This window comes from Echinops telfairi, unplaced genomic scaffold (genome assembly GCF_000313985.2).
Source record: "Echinops telfairi isolate 266 unplaced genomic scaffold, ASM31398v2 ScPeMD7_3;HRSCAF=10, whole genome shotgun sequence".
In the NCBI taxonomy this organism is placed as follows: domain Eukaryota; kingdom Metazoa; phylum Chordata; class Mammalia; order Afrosoricida; family Tenrecidae; genus Echinops; species Echinops telfairi.
In genome coordinates, this window is record NW_022103899.1 from 23,646,987 (window position 1) to 23,661,900 (window position 14,914).

A 14,914-nucleotide genomic window follows, 5' to 3' on the forward strand; every position below is an offset into this window, starting at 1 on the left:
GCACAGGCTGGTGTGCTTCTTCCATGTGGGCTTTGTTGCTTCTGAGCTAGATGGCCGCTTGTTTACCTTCAAGCCTTTAAGACCCCAGACCCTATCCCTTTTGATAGCCTTGCACCATCAGCTTTCTTCACCACATTTGCTTATTCACCCATTTGTCTTCAGTGATCGTATCATGGAGGTGAGCACATAATGATATGATTTTTTGTTCTTTGATGCCTGATAACTGATCCCTTCGGCACCTTGTGATCACACAGCCTGGTGTGTTCTTCCATGTGGGCTTTGTTGCTTTTGAGCTAGATGGCCGCTTGTTTACCTTCAAGCTTTTAAGACTCCAGATGCTATATCTTTTGATAGCCGGACACCATCAGATTTCTTCACCACATTTGCTTATTCACCCGCTTTGTCTTCAGCAGTTGTATCGGGAAGGTGAGCATCATAGAATGCCAAATTAATAGAAGAAAGTATTCTTCCATTGGGGGAGTAGTAGAGTGGAGGCCCAGTGTTCTTCTGAAGTAGCTCATCCTTCAGTGTGGATTTCAACTCAATGGGAAGAAGGCCCAAATCCTCACCACTCAAACAGTAGGTAACATCATGATATACTGAGAAAAGATGGACGTTGTTAAGGATTCAATTTTCCTTGGATCTACAATCAATGCTCCTGGAAGCAGCAGTGAAGAAATAAAACAATGTATGATGTTGTGTAAATCTGCTGCAAAAATCCTCTTCCAAGTGTTGAAGAGCAAGGATGTTACTTTGAAGACTAAGACTAAGCTTCCATAACCCAACCCCTGGTATTTTCTGTTGCCTCATAAGCATGGGAAAGTTGGACATTGAATAAAGAAGACTGAAAAATAACCTATGTGTTTGAATTATTGTGGTGCTGGTGAAGAATATTGAAATTACCATGGATTGCTAAAAGGGCAAACCCATCTGTCATGGAAGAAGTCCGGCCATAGTGCTCCTTAGAGGCAAGAATGACAGGCTTGGTCTTACATTCTTTGGACGTATGGCCAGGAGAGACCAGTCCCTGGAGAAGGACATCATGTTTGGGGGAAGAGGAGCGCGGGAGAGAGGAAGGCCCTCAAGGAGATGCATTCTGAAGCTGGCTTAGGGTTGTCGTGCTTCCTTCTCTCGGGCACAGGGAGCGATGTGTCGGGACTGATTTGGTGGCCCCCAACAACAACAATAACACGTGCTGGAGGTCCATTATTCCCCATTTCAATCTCCTTATATTTCAGTAGATCATCTTTGATTTGTTTTCACAGAGGTAGGAGACCTTTTTTCTCTCAATGTCAAAGTATTTTTTTTTTCTTGTTTCTTCACATTGTTCTAAACACTTTTGAGTCTGGTAGATTACCTAAAAATTGTCACTATGGAGAGCAACACATTATATTCACTGAATCCCTTATACTTTCTGTTTATAGAATAATAACAATAGCGATGGCCGGTAGAATTGGTCATCTATCTCAGGTACTATTCTAAGCTATTTACATATGTTGTCTCTTCATCTCTAAGGAAGTCTATGGGATGAATTCAATTATTACAGCTGTTTTATGAAGAAGCTGAGGTACCTTCCCCAAGGTCGTCCCGCAACAGAGCCAGACTTACATCCAGGTAGTTCGACACTAGGAGGTCTGACGGCGCAGTAGTTGTGCTGGGCTGCTGGCAGAAAAGATGAAATTCAAACCACCAGCTGCTTCAAGAGAGAAAGATATCATAGTCTCTTTACATGGAAACTCTCAACCGACCTGTCGCATTGCGGAAACGTCATCGCACAAAACCTCTTCCAAGTGTTGAGGAGCACAGTGGTCATTTGGAGGACCAAGGTGTGCCTCACTCAAGTCATGGTAGTTTCGATCTCCTCATCTGCATGTGAAAGTTAGACAATGATGTATTTGAATTACGGTGTTGGCCAACAATATTCAAAGTAGCGTGGACTATGACCGGAAGAACCAACATTTCTGTTTTGGAAGAAGTACAGTCAGGATGCTTCTTGGAAGAGAAGATGGTGAGACTTCATCTCACACACTTTGAATGTGTGATCAGGAGATGTCACTGGCAAAGGACATCATACTTGGTAAAGTAAAGGAGTAGTGAAAACGTGGAAGGCCCTTGGCGAGATGGATTGCTGTAACAGCGGGTTCAAACGTAACAACAGTGGTGAAGATGGCATGGGACCAGGCAGTGTTTTGTTCTGTTGTACATCGGTCTCTATGAGTTGGCATGGGCTCTGCAGCTCGTAAAAACTCTAACAGCAACAAGAGGTGCAACTGAATAATAAGTCCGAATGTGATGACAAAATAAAAAATTTGGAAACTCCTGTTTTTGTGCAACCTAGGGTATTGCAATCCCTTATTACCTACCAAGTCAGCACCAACTAACAATCGACACCTCTATGCTCAATAACTTCGATAGTTTATGTATATTCCCGGTACTTCTAGGCTTCCTTCTGAAGGGCAGTAGTCCCTGAGCATCTCCGAATAGTTTGACCCAGTATTTCAAGCATAGCAATATATCAGAGAAGCAACATAGTTTTGATCTGCAGTTTAATTTCCCAAATAGGTGTCTACTTCACTGAATTGAAGCTGGAATGAATTAAGACAAGCTAGTGTCAATACAAAGATCCCTGGTGGGTATAATTAAGCATTGGTCCCGTGACCAAAGGGTCAGTGGTTTGAACCCACTGGCTGGTCGGCAAGAGAAAGATGTAGCAGTCTACTTCCACAAAGAGTAAAGCCCAGTAAAGCCTATGGGCAACCCCTCTCGCTCTTACGGGGTCACTATGAGTTGGAATTGACTTGACAACACACAGCAACACATAACAGCAGGCTTTGTACACTTGTTCGAGTGTGGACTCTCACATGGATGTCTATCAGGGAAAGTCTGTCATTGGTTGCTGACTGAATGCTCTCTGCTCTCCACACTAATCTGCGTGGAGACAGTGCTGCGCATTTGTTTACATGTGGCGTTGTGTGTGTGCGCGAGGGTATCTGCATTCCCAGAGCCCCATCAGCCGCTTTAAATATTTGTGGTGTGCTTGGAGACAAACCACACATTCCCTTCACACGTGATGAGGACACAGTTCTGACGTCTTCCTGCTCTTTCGTGCGTGCGGTGAGATCACAGGGAGCGGCTCAGTTCATGGGAATATGGGGTCTGAGCGTTCCAGAAGGTTCTTTTGTCTGAATGTAACCCAAGCTGCTTTCAGACATTCATATGTAAGACCAAGAGTAGCAAAAGTCACACTTGTGTTTCCGTAGATTAGAGAATAGCTGATAATCAACTCACCGCCCTCCAGTCCACGCTGACTCAGGGATCCCCCGTGGGTTTCCGAGATTGTAACTGTTTCGGGGAGTAGAAAGCCCAGGCTTTCTCCTGATGTAACTAATTGATAACCTAAATTTAAAATGTCGTCTCTTCAATGGATACAGTATTCTGAGATATAATTCGTGCAAATGGATTTATGTGGAATCAACTTGACAGAAATCTTTTAAAAACATATTAAAAGTTCAATAGTTAACTACTGTTTGGGGTGTGTTGCGCTTTGTCTGTAGTAAACTTGTCGTTAGGTGACACCCAGTAGACCTTGACTCATCGTGACTCCATGCGATAGTTATTCTCAATAGGGAGTGCTAGTTAAATAACAGTAAACTATTTCAATTATGTATGGTATTCTGTTTATATAAAGATATAACAGTGGTTTGAGGTAGTCATTTAAATAACATTAGTCATTATTAGTAGTAATCGAAGTTATGGTGATATTATACAATAGCCCAATTTACAATCTAAATTAAATCACGTGTTTTTTGATTTACAAATAATGTCCTGGACCTTAATTATTATTTAAGGAGCCCTGGTTATATGGCAAGATAAGCATTGGACTGCTACATGAAAAGTTGGTGTTTAAATCCACCAGCTGCTCTGAGGGAGAAAGATGAGGTAGTTTGATTCTTTAAACATGCAGAGCCTTGAAAATTCTATGGGTAGTTCTACTCTCACTACAGGATCACTATGACTTGAAATCAGACTAATGGTTGGAATATTGAGTGTGGTTGGACTATTTTGGCAAGTGATATTTCACATGTTTTTTAAAAATATCCATGGTTAATCTTTCAATTTGTAGACTAATTTTTGTGTTTTTTTCCCATGATTACAATGATTACTTTTTAATTGTGTTAGGATGCCCATGCAATCTTGTATTCAGAATTGAAATAAGGTTGGAGGCTCAGTTGGCGGCTATGGCTTTTGGCACTTCCGGTCATCTTGCTGTCCTTTTAGCATCCGATGATTTGAGATGACCCTTATTACTCTTACTTTCCCGTGGGTTCAAGTAGTCTCTCTTTCTCTCTGAACTTTTTAATGTTAATTATAGAGAAGGTCCTCAGTGTTACAGGGAAGAATTCATACATATGCTGAATCATTTCATCATTGCAACCCCTCACTGTCCCCTCGCTGACTTCTGCGCTGTTTCATGTCCATTCCTCCTTTTTTCCTAACTCTCTTCTTTTCTTTTCCCGGATTCCTAGTAGCAGAGAAGAGAAACAAGGAAGCTGCATGGATTTCTGGTATATGAATGTGCTGGCAGCAGTTTGATATGTCTTTAAAGTTGTTTTTCAATGTTCAAATTGCACATTGATTTTGCATCCCAAGCCATGACAAGTAGGAGTTTATTTTAGTGCCCAAGAGATGTTCCAGTTTATATACCACCAAGTGAAATGCATTCGCCCGACTGCCTCTTCTTCTTCCTCTTCCAAGACCTCTGTTTGAGGAAACCCCTCTGAAAATACTTCTAAGGTCATATCACACAGTAATACTGCAAAATGGCTGAACCCATCTGAATACCTAGTAACTTCTTGAAGAAAGGATACATCTTTGAATGAGAAGATCTCGGGGAAGGTGGCCAGTTATGAGAGACTTGGGGGCTGGTAGAGTAGAGAGAGAGAGAATACAGTATACTAGGTGATCACAGGAATTGCTGCCCCAAAGGCGAAGAGAAGTCAACATCTAGAGGAATGCCAGGATGGAAGGTGTGACCCATAAATACTGCCTTCCTTACACGTTTGCCTAGAATGTCTCTGTGCTGGTCCTGGTGCCGTTAATGGGAAGATTGTAGGAGGAGGGATCGTGTGCGATCCCTGGAACCAGAAACAGACAATCTCTAGTCTTCCTTCTGAACACAATAGAAAGCAAAGCTTTAGACTAAGTCTCCATGTAAATGCTTCATAACTCAGCCTTTCATTTCTGTTTCCTCAATTAGTTAATGGTTTAACTTTGCTCTATTTCCCCCCTGCCAGCGTAGTACAGCCAGGACACATCGTCTCCAGGGTTATTAGGAGATGACGTAGTTTTGTTCTTGTGCACTGGGACAAACTGTTTTCTCCAATTAGCCATTGTTTTCTAGAGAGACTGGCTTCTATTTACCAGAACTGGCAGAATCTCATGGTTAGGTTTGGATGCCACCTTTCATCCACTGATGAGATGCCATTTGGTCTGATTAATTAATTCATTTCATCATCTGCAGTAGGAAAAGGAGACTGGAGATCATTATACAGTAGTAGTAACATGCCTGATATTTTTGTGTTTTTCTGTTCTCTTCCAATTAAGAAGGTGCCAGTTGTACTTTTGGTATGCGTATCTTCTTCTTCTTTTTAATAATATTTGATTGTGTTTTCAGTGAAAGATTTTGGGAGGCTATTCTAATGTTTGATGACAATGTCAAAACAAGTGAAAAAAAGCATTAAAAGTCGTATTCTGAACATGAGTGTGAGTGTAACCTCATTGTTCTTCTTTTAAATGTTTTTTTCCTTTGAAAGAACGATGTAAAACTTCATATCTCCATAAAACAGACTCAATTAAATGCATTTTAAAAATCTGTCCAATTTATATTAAAGTGTACCAGCACTAAGTATTTGTTGTAGTGGCAGACACTATTGCCTGCAATCTAGATCACTTGATGACGTGCATTATTTATGATTATTTAAATCACAGTTTTCCACACATTTTCTTTAATTGCTGGAATGGAAAGAAAGGCAAAAGTTGGGTGTAAATCATGTTAAGGAAAACATAATAACTTCTGGGAGGAGGAAAGTGGAAAAACTGAAAGTAGAATTAAAATACTCTGACTTCTGTTCCTTGAATTTGTTCTCACCACACCCCCACTTTCCAGACTCTCTACACTCCACCTCTAAATTCTCTCAATGTAGGAAACGGCATTCCTTTTTGCCTGTGTTGTTTGTACGGGTAACTGCGCAGGAGGCTTTCGTGTGCTTCCATTTGCCTGGAGAAGATACAAGTCGCAATCTTAGAAAACCCTCTAGGTTCCTTACCGTGTTAGTCTGGGTGGACTAGAGAAACAAATCCATAGACATGCATATGTGAATATGAAAGAGGTTTATATACAAGAACAATTGAATAATGAGAAAACATCCCAGACCAGTCCAGATCAAGTCCATAAGTCTTATATTAGCCCATATGTCTGATACCAATCTATACAGTCCTCTTCAGACTCATGAAACACATACAATGATACCGAATGCATGAGAATCACAGCCAGTGGGTTGGAAGTCTTCTGGATCCAGTGGCATTGTAAGCATCTCAGCACTGCCAGGGGTCTCTACGTGGCTTCTCTGGCTCCAGAGGTCTGGTTGCATCAGGGTAGGTCCATGTGGCTTCTTCAGCTCCCAAGGCGTAACACCATGTGTCTTGTTAGTAGAGCATCATCTCAGGGAGTGAGCAAAGAGAAAGAAGTGTCTCCTACTTCCAAGGAGGAAAATTGGGAATTCCCAGAATTCTCAGGAGAAGGTCATGCCCACACAGAGACCTCATTGGTTATATCTTGATGGATAGGCCAGACTCCACCCCTTTACTTATAATCCTCTCAAATTGATACCAGATTATATAACTACCACATTTACCAATGAGCCCTAAGCATTGGTCTGAGTGGTTCCAAAAGGAGGAAAAGTAAAAGTGAAGCTAACTTAAATTCTTTTGTGATATGCAAGCTAGTTTCCAACAACAATGGAAGAAGAAGATACAAGTCATGTAGTATTGTGGGGACGCCATAGGCTTTGTATTAGGAATTACAGTTTGCAGAGTGGGTGTGACATTCTTTTCCTATGTTAAGCATGAACTCTTAAGAATGAGCAACACAAGGGGTTCCTCTCAAGTCTGTTTGGACTCCTGGTACCTCCTCCTCATGCATGTCAGATTTGGGCTGTGCCCAGAAATAGACGGCTACTTCTTTCGTCTGTGGTGCCTGTGGGTGGATTTGAACCTTCAACCTTTTTTAGTATGCTAATCATCTGTACCACCTAGAGATTCTATGGACACCTACAGGGGTCCCAATTTCTGCTGATCTAGTATATACACTCATCTTCGAAAATCCATCTTCATTCAGCCCATCTTCACCCTGCCTCAGACCAAATTATAGACGTGGTGGGGGGGATAGAGCAGAGGACAAACATTAGCCCCAGGTGAGTCATTTAGCTCACCAGGCTCATAGCTTCCCTTGTGCAATCTCCTAGTTAGCTTCTAAAATTCCCTTCCATACTTGAGGCACTTTGCTTTAAATTTTAGATGCTTTAAATTGAGATATATTTTCTTTAACAAAAATACTGCCCTAAATGCAGTTTGTGCACCCAAGGAAGCTAATTTTTTTTATTACAAGTAATGTTGTAATGGTCTCAAGGTGTGACCTTTTGGAAGCAGATGGCCTGGCCTGTTTTTCTGAGACACCTCTGGTGGGGGTGGGGGGGTGGGTTTCAAACTGCCAGCCTTTTGGTGAGTAGTTAGGTACTTAGCCATTTGTGCTACCCAGTCACCAGGAGTCTGAATCGGCAATTGGGTTTCACTGCTTTATGTAGCTACGGGCGCACTATGTGTTGGAATTGACTCAGTGGCTACTGGTTTTGTTTCTGGGTTAAAAACAAAACAAAACTTCACTTCTATCAAGTTGATTCTGACTCATAGTGAGTGTAGAAGGGTCTGAGTTTACACAGTTATTATTACACTAGATGGATTGTTCGTATGTTTATAGATTTTGAGGAACGGACTATGATAAGGGATTGACACAAGTCTTCCTATGCCCTGAGGGAGAGCACTCATCCCCTTGAAGGGGTGGCACAGGGCATCGTGGAACACCTTGAGCAGCAGATGCCATCCATGGAGAGCCTTCTGTTCTTGGAGCTTCTGCTTGGTAGAAAGCCTCTCCAGCATCCCGAGTCACCTGCACGCCCTTCCTTCTTCTTCGCAGTTTCAGGGTTGTGGAGAGGAGAGAGAAAAAGGAATCCTCTTCTTTCATCGACACACTGTAGAAACATGTTCTGGTTTCCCCACACTTAGTTCTTGAGGTCCCGGACCACAGAGAGTATATATTTCATCACCTTAATGATGAACCAACCTTAGAGGTCAACTGAAAAAATTCACTGCCCCCACGTGGTTTCCCTCTCATAGTATCCCTGTAGGACAAAGTAGGACTGCTCCTTTGGGTTTCAAACTTTGGGTTTCAGTCTTTACAGGAGCAGACAGCCTCACATGTTCCCCTGTAGAACAGCTTGGGGGGTTAACCTGTTGACCTGGTGGTAAGCAGCTCGCGCGTGTGGCCTACAATGCCTCCAAGGGCCTCCTCGGTCAGGGCAGCACGCAAAGACCTTTCTCCACTCAGATGAAACTGGCAGCGAATGGGTCCCTGGGATGTTCTTTCACGTCTTGTTTTGATGGATGTCTTGAGCTGCCGGAGATCAATCTTCACCAGCCAAATGGGAACGTTGTGCTGAGGATGATGGAAAAGGCCGAAGGATTGTGGGTGGCTGATCTTGTACCAAAAGGCAAATTGCAGGGGTGACTCCACATACTGAAACCAAGTTCATAAGGATGGGAGTCTTCAGTTACTGAAGATGTGTTTTGCTTCATCCGATCTTATACACCGAGGGGCTGGTGTAATGCTCAGGTTATGAAGGAAGCTCTGCTGTCTGTTTTATCCTCAGTGTGGGGTGCTGGGTCTGGAAGGGACGGCGGTTGTAGCTGTGTGCACAGTTCCAGGCTCCTCTTGGCGGGGCATCTTTTCAAACGGTCTGAATGGTTGGCGAGACCCTCAGAGATGGCGGGTAAGGCTCAGATGGAGGCCCGTCCCTCGATCATGGCAGAACAAACCCTGGAGAAAGCCCGAGGGAATTGCATGTCTGGGTCCGGGTCTCTTGCCTCATTCACGAAAGGCACAGAAGATCTCGCCGAGTGCCCCGCAGCATATGTTTGGCCATAACGCTCTTCTCTGGTGTATGTTTCTACCTATTTGCAGGGCCAAGGAGATCTGTTGAAGAATGCCAAGAACGAAGCTTTAGAAAACATGAAGCAGATTCAACTGGCGTGCTTGTCCTGTGGACTGAGTAAAGGCCCGGGCAGCAGCGTCGATGCCAAGGGCAAGCGCAGCCTGGAGGCCATCGAGGAGAAGGAGAGTGGGGAGGAGAAGGGGAAGCCGTGAGCACGCTCACCTCCTCTCTGCCATGGACTCGGCTTTCTCTTTCTGATTTTCCTTCCAGTTTTTAGAAAGTCACCGAAGTATGCCCTCCGTGAGGTGTTGGCCATACTCAGATATTTTCACGATGTCAGTATTTTAATGCAGTTAATTTATCTAAGTTAAAACTTCAGTAGCAGTGTTTCAAAATCTGAGATGTGTGGACACAGCCACGTGTGGATGTGTGTGGAAGTGTGTATGCGTATGTGAAATCCGTAAAATCTATTCTGTTGTATTATTCATGTAGTAAGTTATTCCTTTAATATTTGGGGACAAAATCGTTCACTTGAAATCCTAAAGAGCACTTACTGTCACCTGTTGGTGTGTTTAGAGTCTCTCCTCTGTCCTTGTTATTTAAGTTAGAGATCTTAACATAAGTTACTATGGAAGGAAATCCAACTTACCAATGCCTAGATATTCTGATAGATGAAAATATAGGTTAGAACAATTCCAAAGAATCACAGTAGAGAAGAAAGGGAATGGAAGGTAGACAAATGATCAGAATTGTTGGGAAGGTCCGCAGTCATTTCTTCAGGTAATGAACTATTTAAAATATTGATGAAATAATACCAATTTTGAGGAGAGAAATTTTCTGGTGCAATTTACTAACAGATCATTTTGGTGGGAAAGTTGTTTCATAACCACTTAGATGGTCCTCTGGAGCAGTGTAATTGGGATCACCACATGACAGTAACATTCAGTAATGAATTTCAAGGTTAAGACTTGTAGGATGCCGTCATTCTATCAAACTGGGAGTCTAGCATTCATTTTCGGATAATAGGCATGGGTGTCTAAAAAGTCTTGACATTGATGACATTTAATTTAGCGTACTCAATTTACATTTACAGACACAGTTCAAACAATATCATCATTTTTTTGTTAGGTGCCATTGAGCCATCGGGTTTAGCAGATATAAATTCTGTATGTCAGATAATATTTTTGCGATGACTTAAGAGTCATCTTACTATGGACCATCTGCCATACAATTTTAACAGACAAACACACAAAAAAGAAAGAAAAAACCTGATGCGTTAGAGTACATTTATAATTGCATCTAGATGATTTTCAGCCCAATGTCCTTATCAACTACTTCATGTGATATGTTTGTTACCTTCAACAGAGCTAAATGTCGTATGGTTATGAAAGATTATATTTATTTAAAGCATTGCTTTTATTTTGAAAAGCTTCTGAATTGATTTGATTAACAAATGTGCTAATTTGGGTGATTTAGGGAAGATAGTCGTTGAGAATTTGCAAATGTAAAATGTCTTCTATAGCTACTGTGTTAAGTTATTCTTGATTTCTTCTTAACACTATTCTGTTCATGTTGCACATTACTAAAAGAGTAAAGATATGAAACAGCACTTAACATTGTTCTCTTTATTGTGAATCAATTTAAAAAGGAAAAAATAATGAAAATGGGTTGTCATATCAAATATATCTCAAAACATGTGCTACTTCTGTGGACCAAATGTGCTGTGGTTACTTCCGGCATTTACAAGTGGGCCCTTGGGGGACATAGTCCAAACTCCTTTTAAGGCAGATTGGCAGTGGTAATGTAATAGCCTGAAAATGTGTTTTTCCTCCTTGATCCCTAATCCTCCTGAAGGAGGAAACGTGGAAAGATCTAAGCGCCATGAGATGAAAAGGAGGGACACAACTAGAAACACAGCCCCCCTCAACCCTCCCCACTGCTGTCACACCAACTCTGGCTCGCTCCGACTGACCTCACAGGCAGTGGAACTGCCCTAGCGGATGTCCACGGCTACATGATCTGTACAGAAGCAGGCTGTGTTACAGGGTTCTCCAGTGGCGTGGCTAGAGGGTTTGAACCATTGACTTTTTGGTCAGTAGTCAAGCACTTTAGCTCTGTGCCACCAGGGCTCCTGAATCCCAACTAATGTCAGCCAATTGGTTGGTTTCTCCTGTGGACCTCTTTCCCACCCTGACATACGCTTAGAGCAAGTTATTCCCTTGCTGATGAGAGAGAGGAGTGGAGAAGCAGCAGACAGATGGCAAGCTCTCCAAGCATGTGTGCTCACGTTTTCACTTCCAATCCGGTCCGTGGAAGTGGCTTCCCTACCTGATTCTATTTGTTCCTGAGTTCCACTGACTGGTGTAGGACTTACCTGTATGCTGTCAAGACTGTGATGGGGACTTCACCTCCTCTATAATGGTATTTCCGCCAATGAATTGTCAGATAGTCTCTTTTCCTGACGGCTGGGTTGTGTTGCTAAGCAGGTGTGCTAGTCTGGGTGGACTAGAGAAACACATTCATAGACTCATATGTGGATAGGAAAGAGCTTACAAAAGCAATTGAATATTGAGAAAGCATGCCAACCCAGTCCAGATCAAGTCCATAAGTCTGATAAGTCCACTACCAATCTGTGAAGTCCTCTTCAGACTCACAAAACACATGCAATGGTGCCGAATGCAGGGAGATCACAAGCCAGAGGGTGAGAAGTCTTGTGGATTCAGTGGTGTTGTAAGCATCTGAGCGCTGGCATGGCTCCTCCTGTTCCCAGGGCACGGGGTCTATCAGCACAGTGCCAGTGTCTTGTCAGTAGAGCATCTCTCAGGAAGTGAGCAGAGAGAGAATGTGTCTCCCACCTTTAAGGAAGAAATACAGAAGTTCCCAGAATCTTCAGGAGAAGGCTATGCTCACACAGAGACCTCATTGTCTATGATCCGATTGACAGACTACACTTCATCCCTTCATTCTTAATCCTCTCAAGTCCCAAACTGACACCAGATTATGTAACTACCACAGCAGAGGGTGTGAATTGGGGAGGAGCTGTCGATTCTGAGAGTGGAAGAGATGAAAGAATAAAGGCCCACCATTGCTGATCATGAGTCCCCCCCCCCCCCCCATTGTGATTCCTACAGGTGTCTGCGTCCTTTACAGGCTGAGAGGTCAGAAAAAGACTCCTTTTATCCACTTAACTTTCGGAAGGCAGGGTGGTAGATATTAATTCTGTTTTCACCTACTGATTTCCACATAACCAGGGGTATTTGAAGTAGGACTAGTGGATATTACCATCATTTCACTGGTTGGCCACTCCATTAGTGTTCTTTTAGTTTCTAACAGAAATACCACAAGTGGGTGATTTTCAACACATTTCTTTTCCCACAATGTAGGAGATCAGAGGTTTGAACGAGGCTCTGGCTCTAGGGGAGGGCCTTCTCTCGGGGCTTCTCTGAGGAAGGTCCTAATCTCGTTCCAGATCCGTTCTTCAGTTATTTGGCCATCACTACAGCATTTATCTTCCCCCATCTGTGGTGTCTCTTATTTCTGTGCCTAATCTGCTATTTTTATTACCCCCAAATGGTGCATTTAAGACACACCTTACCCTGGTAGGGTCCTATTGACACAATAAAGAAAATATCACATTTTTTGAGGATGTAGCGCAACCTCCAATTGGAAGAATTCACTTTGAACTCAGGTGCATATGACTTTATATTCAAGAGTATTTATTCACTGGTAGACTTTTAAATTTTTAATTCTTAAAATTTCAAACCAGGCTACCGGTTCTTTGTTGCATAACCACAAGTGATAATAGGTTTATCATGTTTATAGTAAGATAATAATAGTCACCAACATCAAATGCAAATGTGGAGAAATATATAAAAACAAAAGTAGCAAACACTATTAAGATTGTTATTTCTAGCCCTTCAGATAGTTTAGAGTTTACATGTAGAAATAAATAAGCTTTTGCAATTTTTGTTTTAAAGAAGAGAATATTACATAAGCTTCTTTCAAGAGACTTAAAAACATTAACAATATAGCATGGGTATCTTTCATTACCAATAAAATACATGCTACGTACATTGGCGGTCTCAGTCTTTGGAATACATGCAAGCCATAAAAACACCAAACCCAGGGCCATTGAGTTAATTCTGACTCGGAGTGACCCTGTATGAACTTTATGAGACTACACGTATGTGTGGGAGCCGGCAGCCTTATCTTTCTACCGAGGAGCAGCGGATGGGTTTGAACTGTGATTTTGCAGCTAGCAGCCAATGCCCAGCTCACTGTGCCACCAGGGCTCCTTAGAGCCAATCCGTAGATAAAAGGTGTAGTCACTGAGCCTTTTTCACAGCATTTTAGCCAATAGGAAACTTTTGAAAGTCAAGAGATTTTGCTAAACAAATGTGAAATTCCTACTAAAAAAACAACCAACCAACCAACCAAACGAAACAAAACTGGATGTCGACAGCACTAGCTACTTAGACACACCCCCTTTTGTTTGCAGCCATGAACTGGATCTGAGTAATTGGCGGCCGCTCCACATAGGGCCAGTGCTGTGTACTTAACCAAAGACTTCCTCCCTCCTTTGGCTTCTTCTGCCCCCAGTGGATGTCTGAGGTGGTGATGCTTGAACCCACTCATCATTCATGGTAGTTGAATAATGTTTTACGATGCGAAGTACCATAATACACTTAACTAAGTCCCTATTAGACTTTCTTTTCTGTTTCTTGTTATAAGCATTAATGTAATGAAGATGCACTTTTACGAAGTTCTTTAAGTTGTTCCTTAGGATACATTTCTGAAAGTGGAATTGTTGGGACAAGGATACTTGTGGGTTTTCTGATTTTGTGTTCTGTTCATTTGGGGGTGGGGTGTTAATTTACATATTTAAAAATTAATTTTAAGCAGTATTTACTTAATAAGAATCTGAACCACGTGTGTGTCAGAAGTGTGGCTGGTATAATAGTTCTCAAATTTGGTGTAATAGTCCCCATTTGGTTTCTTCACTACACTTTGCTAAAGCACTCATATCTTCAGCGATCTCTTTGTGAAGGTGTGATTCAACGGGGATGTGTCATAAGCACTAATTGTTCTTAGATTGGGGCTAGAATTAAGTGGGAGCCCCTAACCCATTCATATATTTGTGGTTTATATAGGTCTCTGGTTCAATTTAGAGACATCATTATTTTAGGGTAGAGAAACATTATAAATCATCCCTCTGGGTCATAAGATAATTCTATTGATAGTGTCATTATTTAGCCAATGGTATAGAATTTAAATCACTTCTGAGAAGAGGAAATTATACAAGTATAGATTGGCTTCAGATTGCAATACATGAATTGCTGACTTGTATAGATTAAACTCTTATGTGACAAGACACTACTCACACAAACACTGTGGGATTGGAGACAAGGCAACACTTTCAGTAACACTCATTCACTAAGGCAGAACCATGCATAACAGATTAATACATGTCAGAAGAAACCAAGAGGGCATTAACATAGTGACTATATGGTCATCGTGGGCCACTTTTTTTTTTTTATGATTATTTCATTCTTTTTTTTTTTTACATTTTATTAGGGGCTCATACAAGTGTTATCCCAATCCATACACACATCAATTGTGTAAAGCGCATTTGTACATCGTTTCTCAAA

At 41.9% G+C, this 14,914-nt stretch overlaps 1 protein-coding gene across 2 annotated transcripts in view; it reads left to right on the forward strand.

The window, feature by feature from the left end:
• The window catches only part of PLCL1 (phospholipase C like 1 (inactive)), a 397,849-nt gene extending 386,974 nt beyond the window's left edge, over positions 1-10,875 (forward strand). For both annotated transcript variants that reach the window (XM_045295058.1, XM_004701522.2), the window contains exon 6: positions 9,296-10,875. In XM_045295058.1, the coding sequence (XP_045150993.1) occupies positions 9,296-9,478 (183 nt within the window). In that variant the 3' untranslated portion in view covers positions 9,479-10,875. The remainder of the gene's footprint in view (positions 1-9,295) is intronic.
• Positions 10,876-14,914: the final 4,039 nt, after the last annotated feature.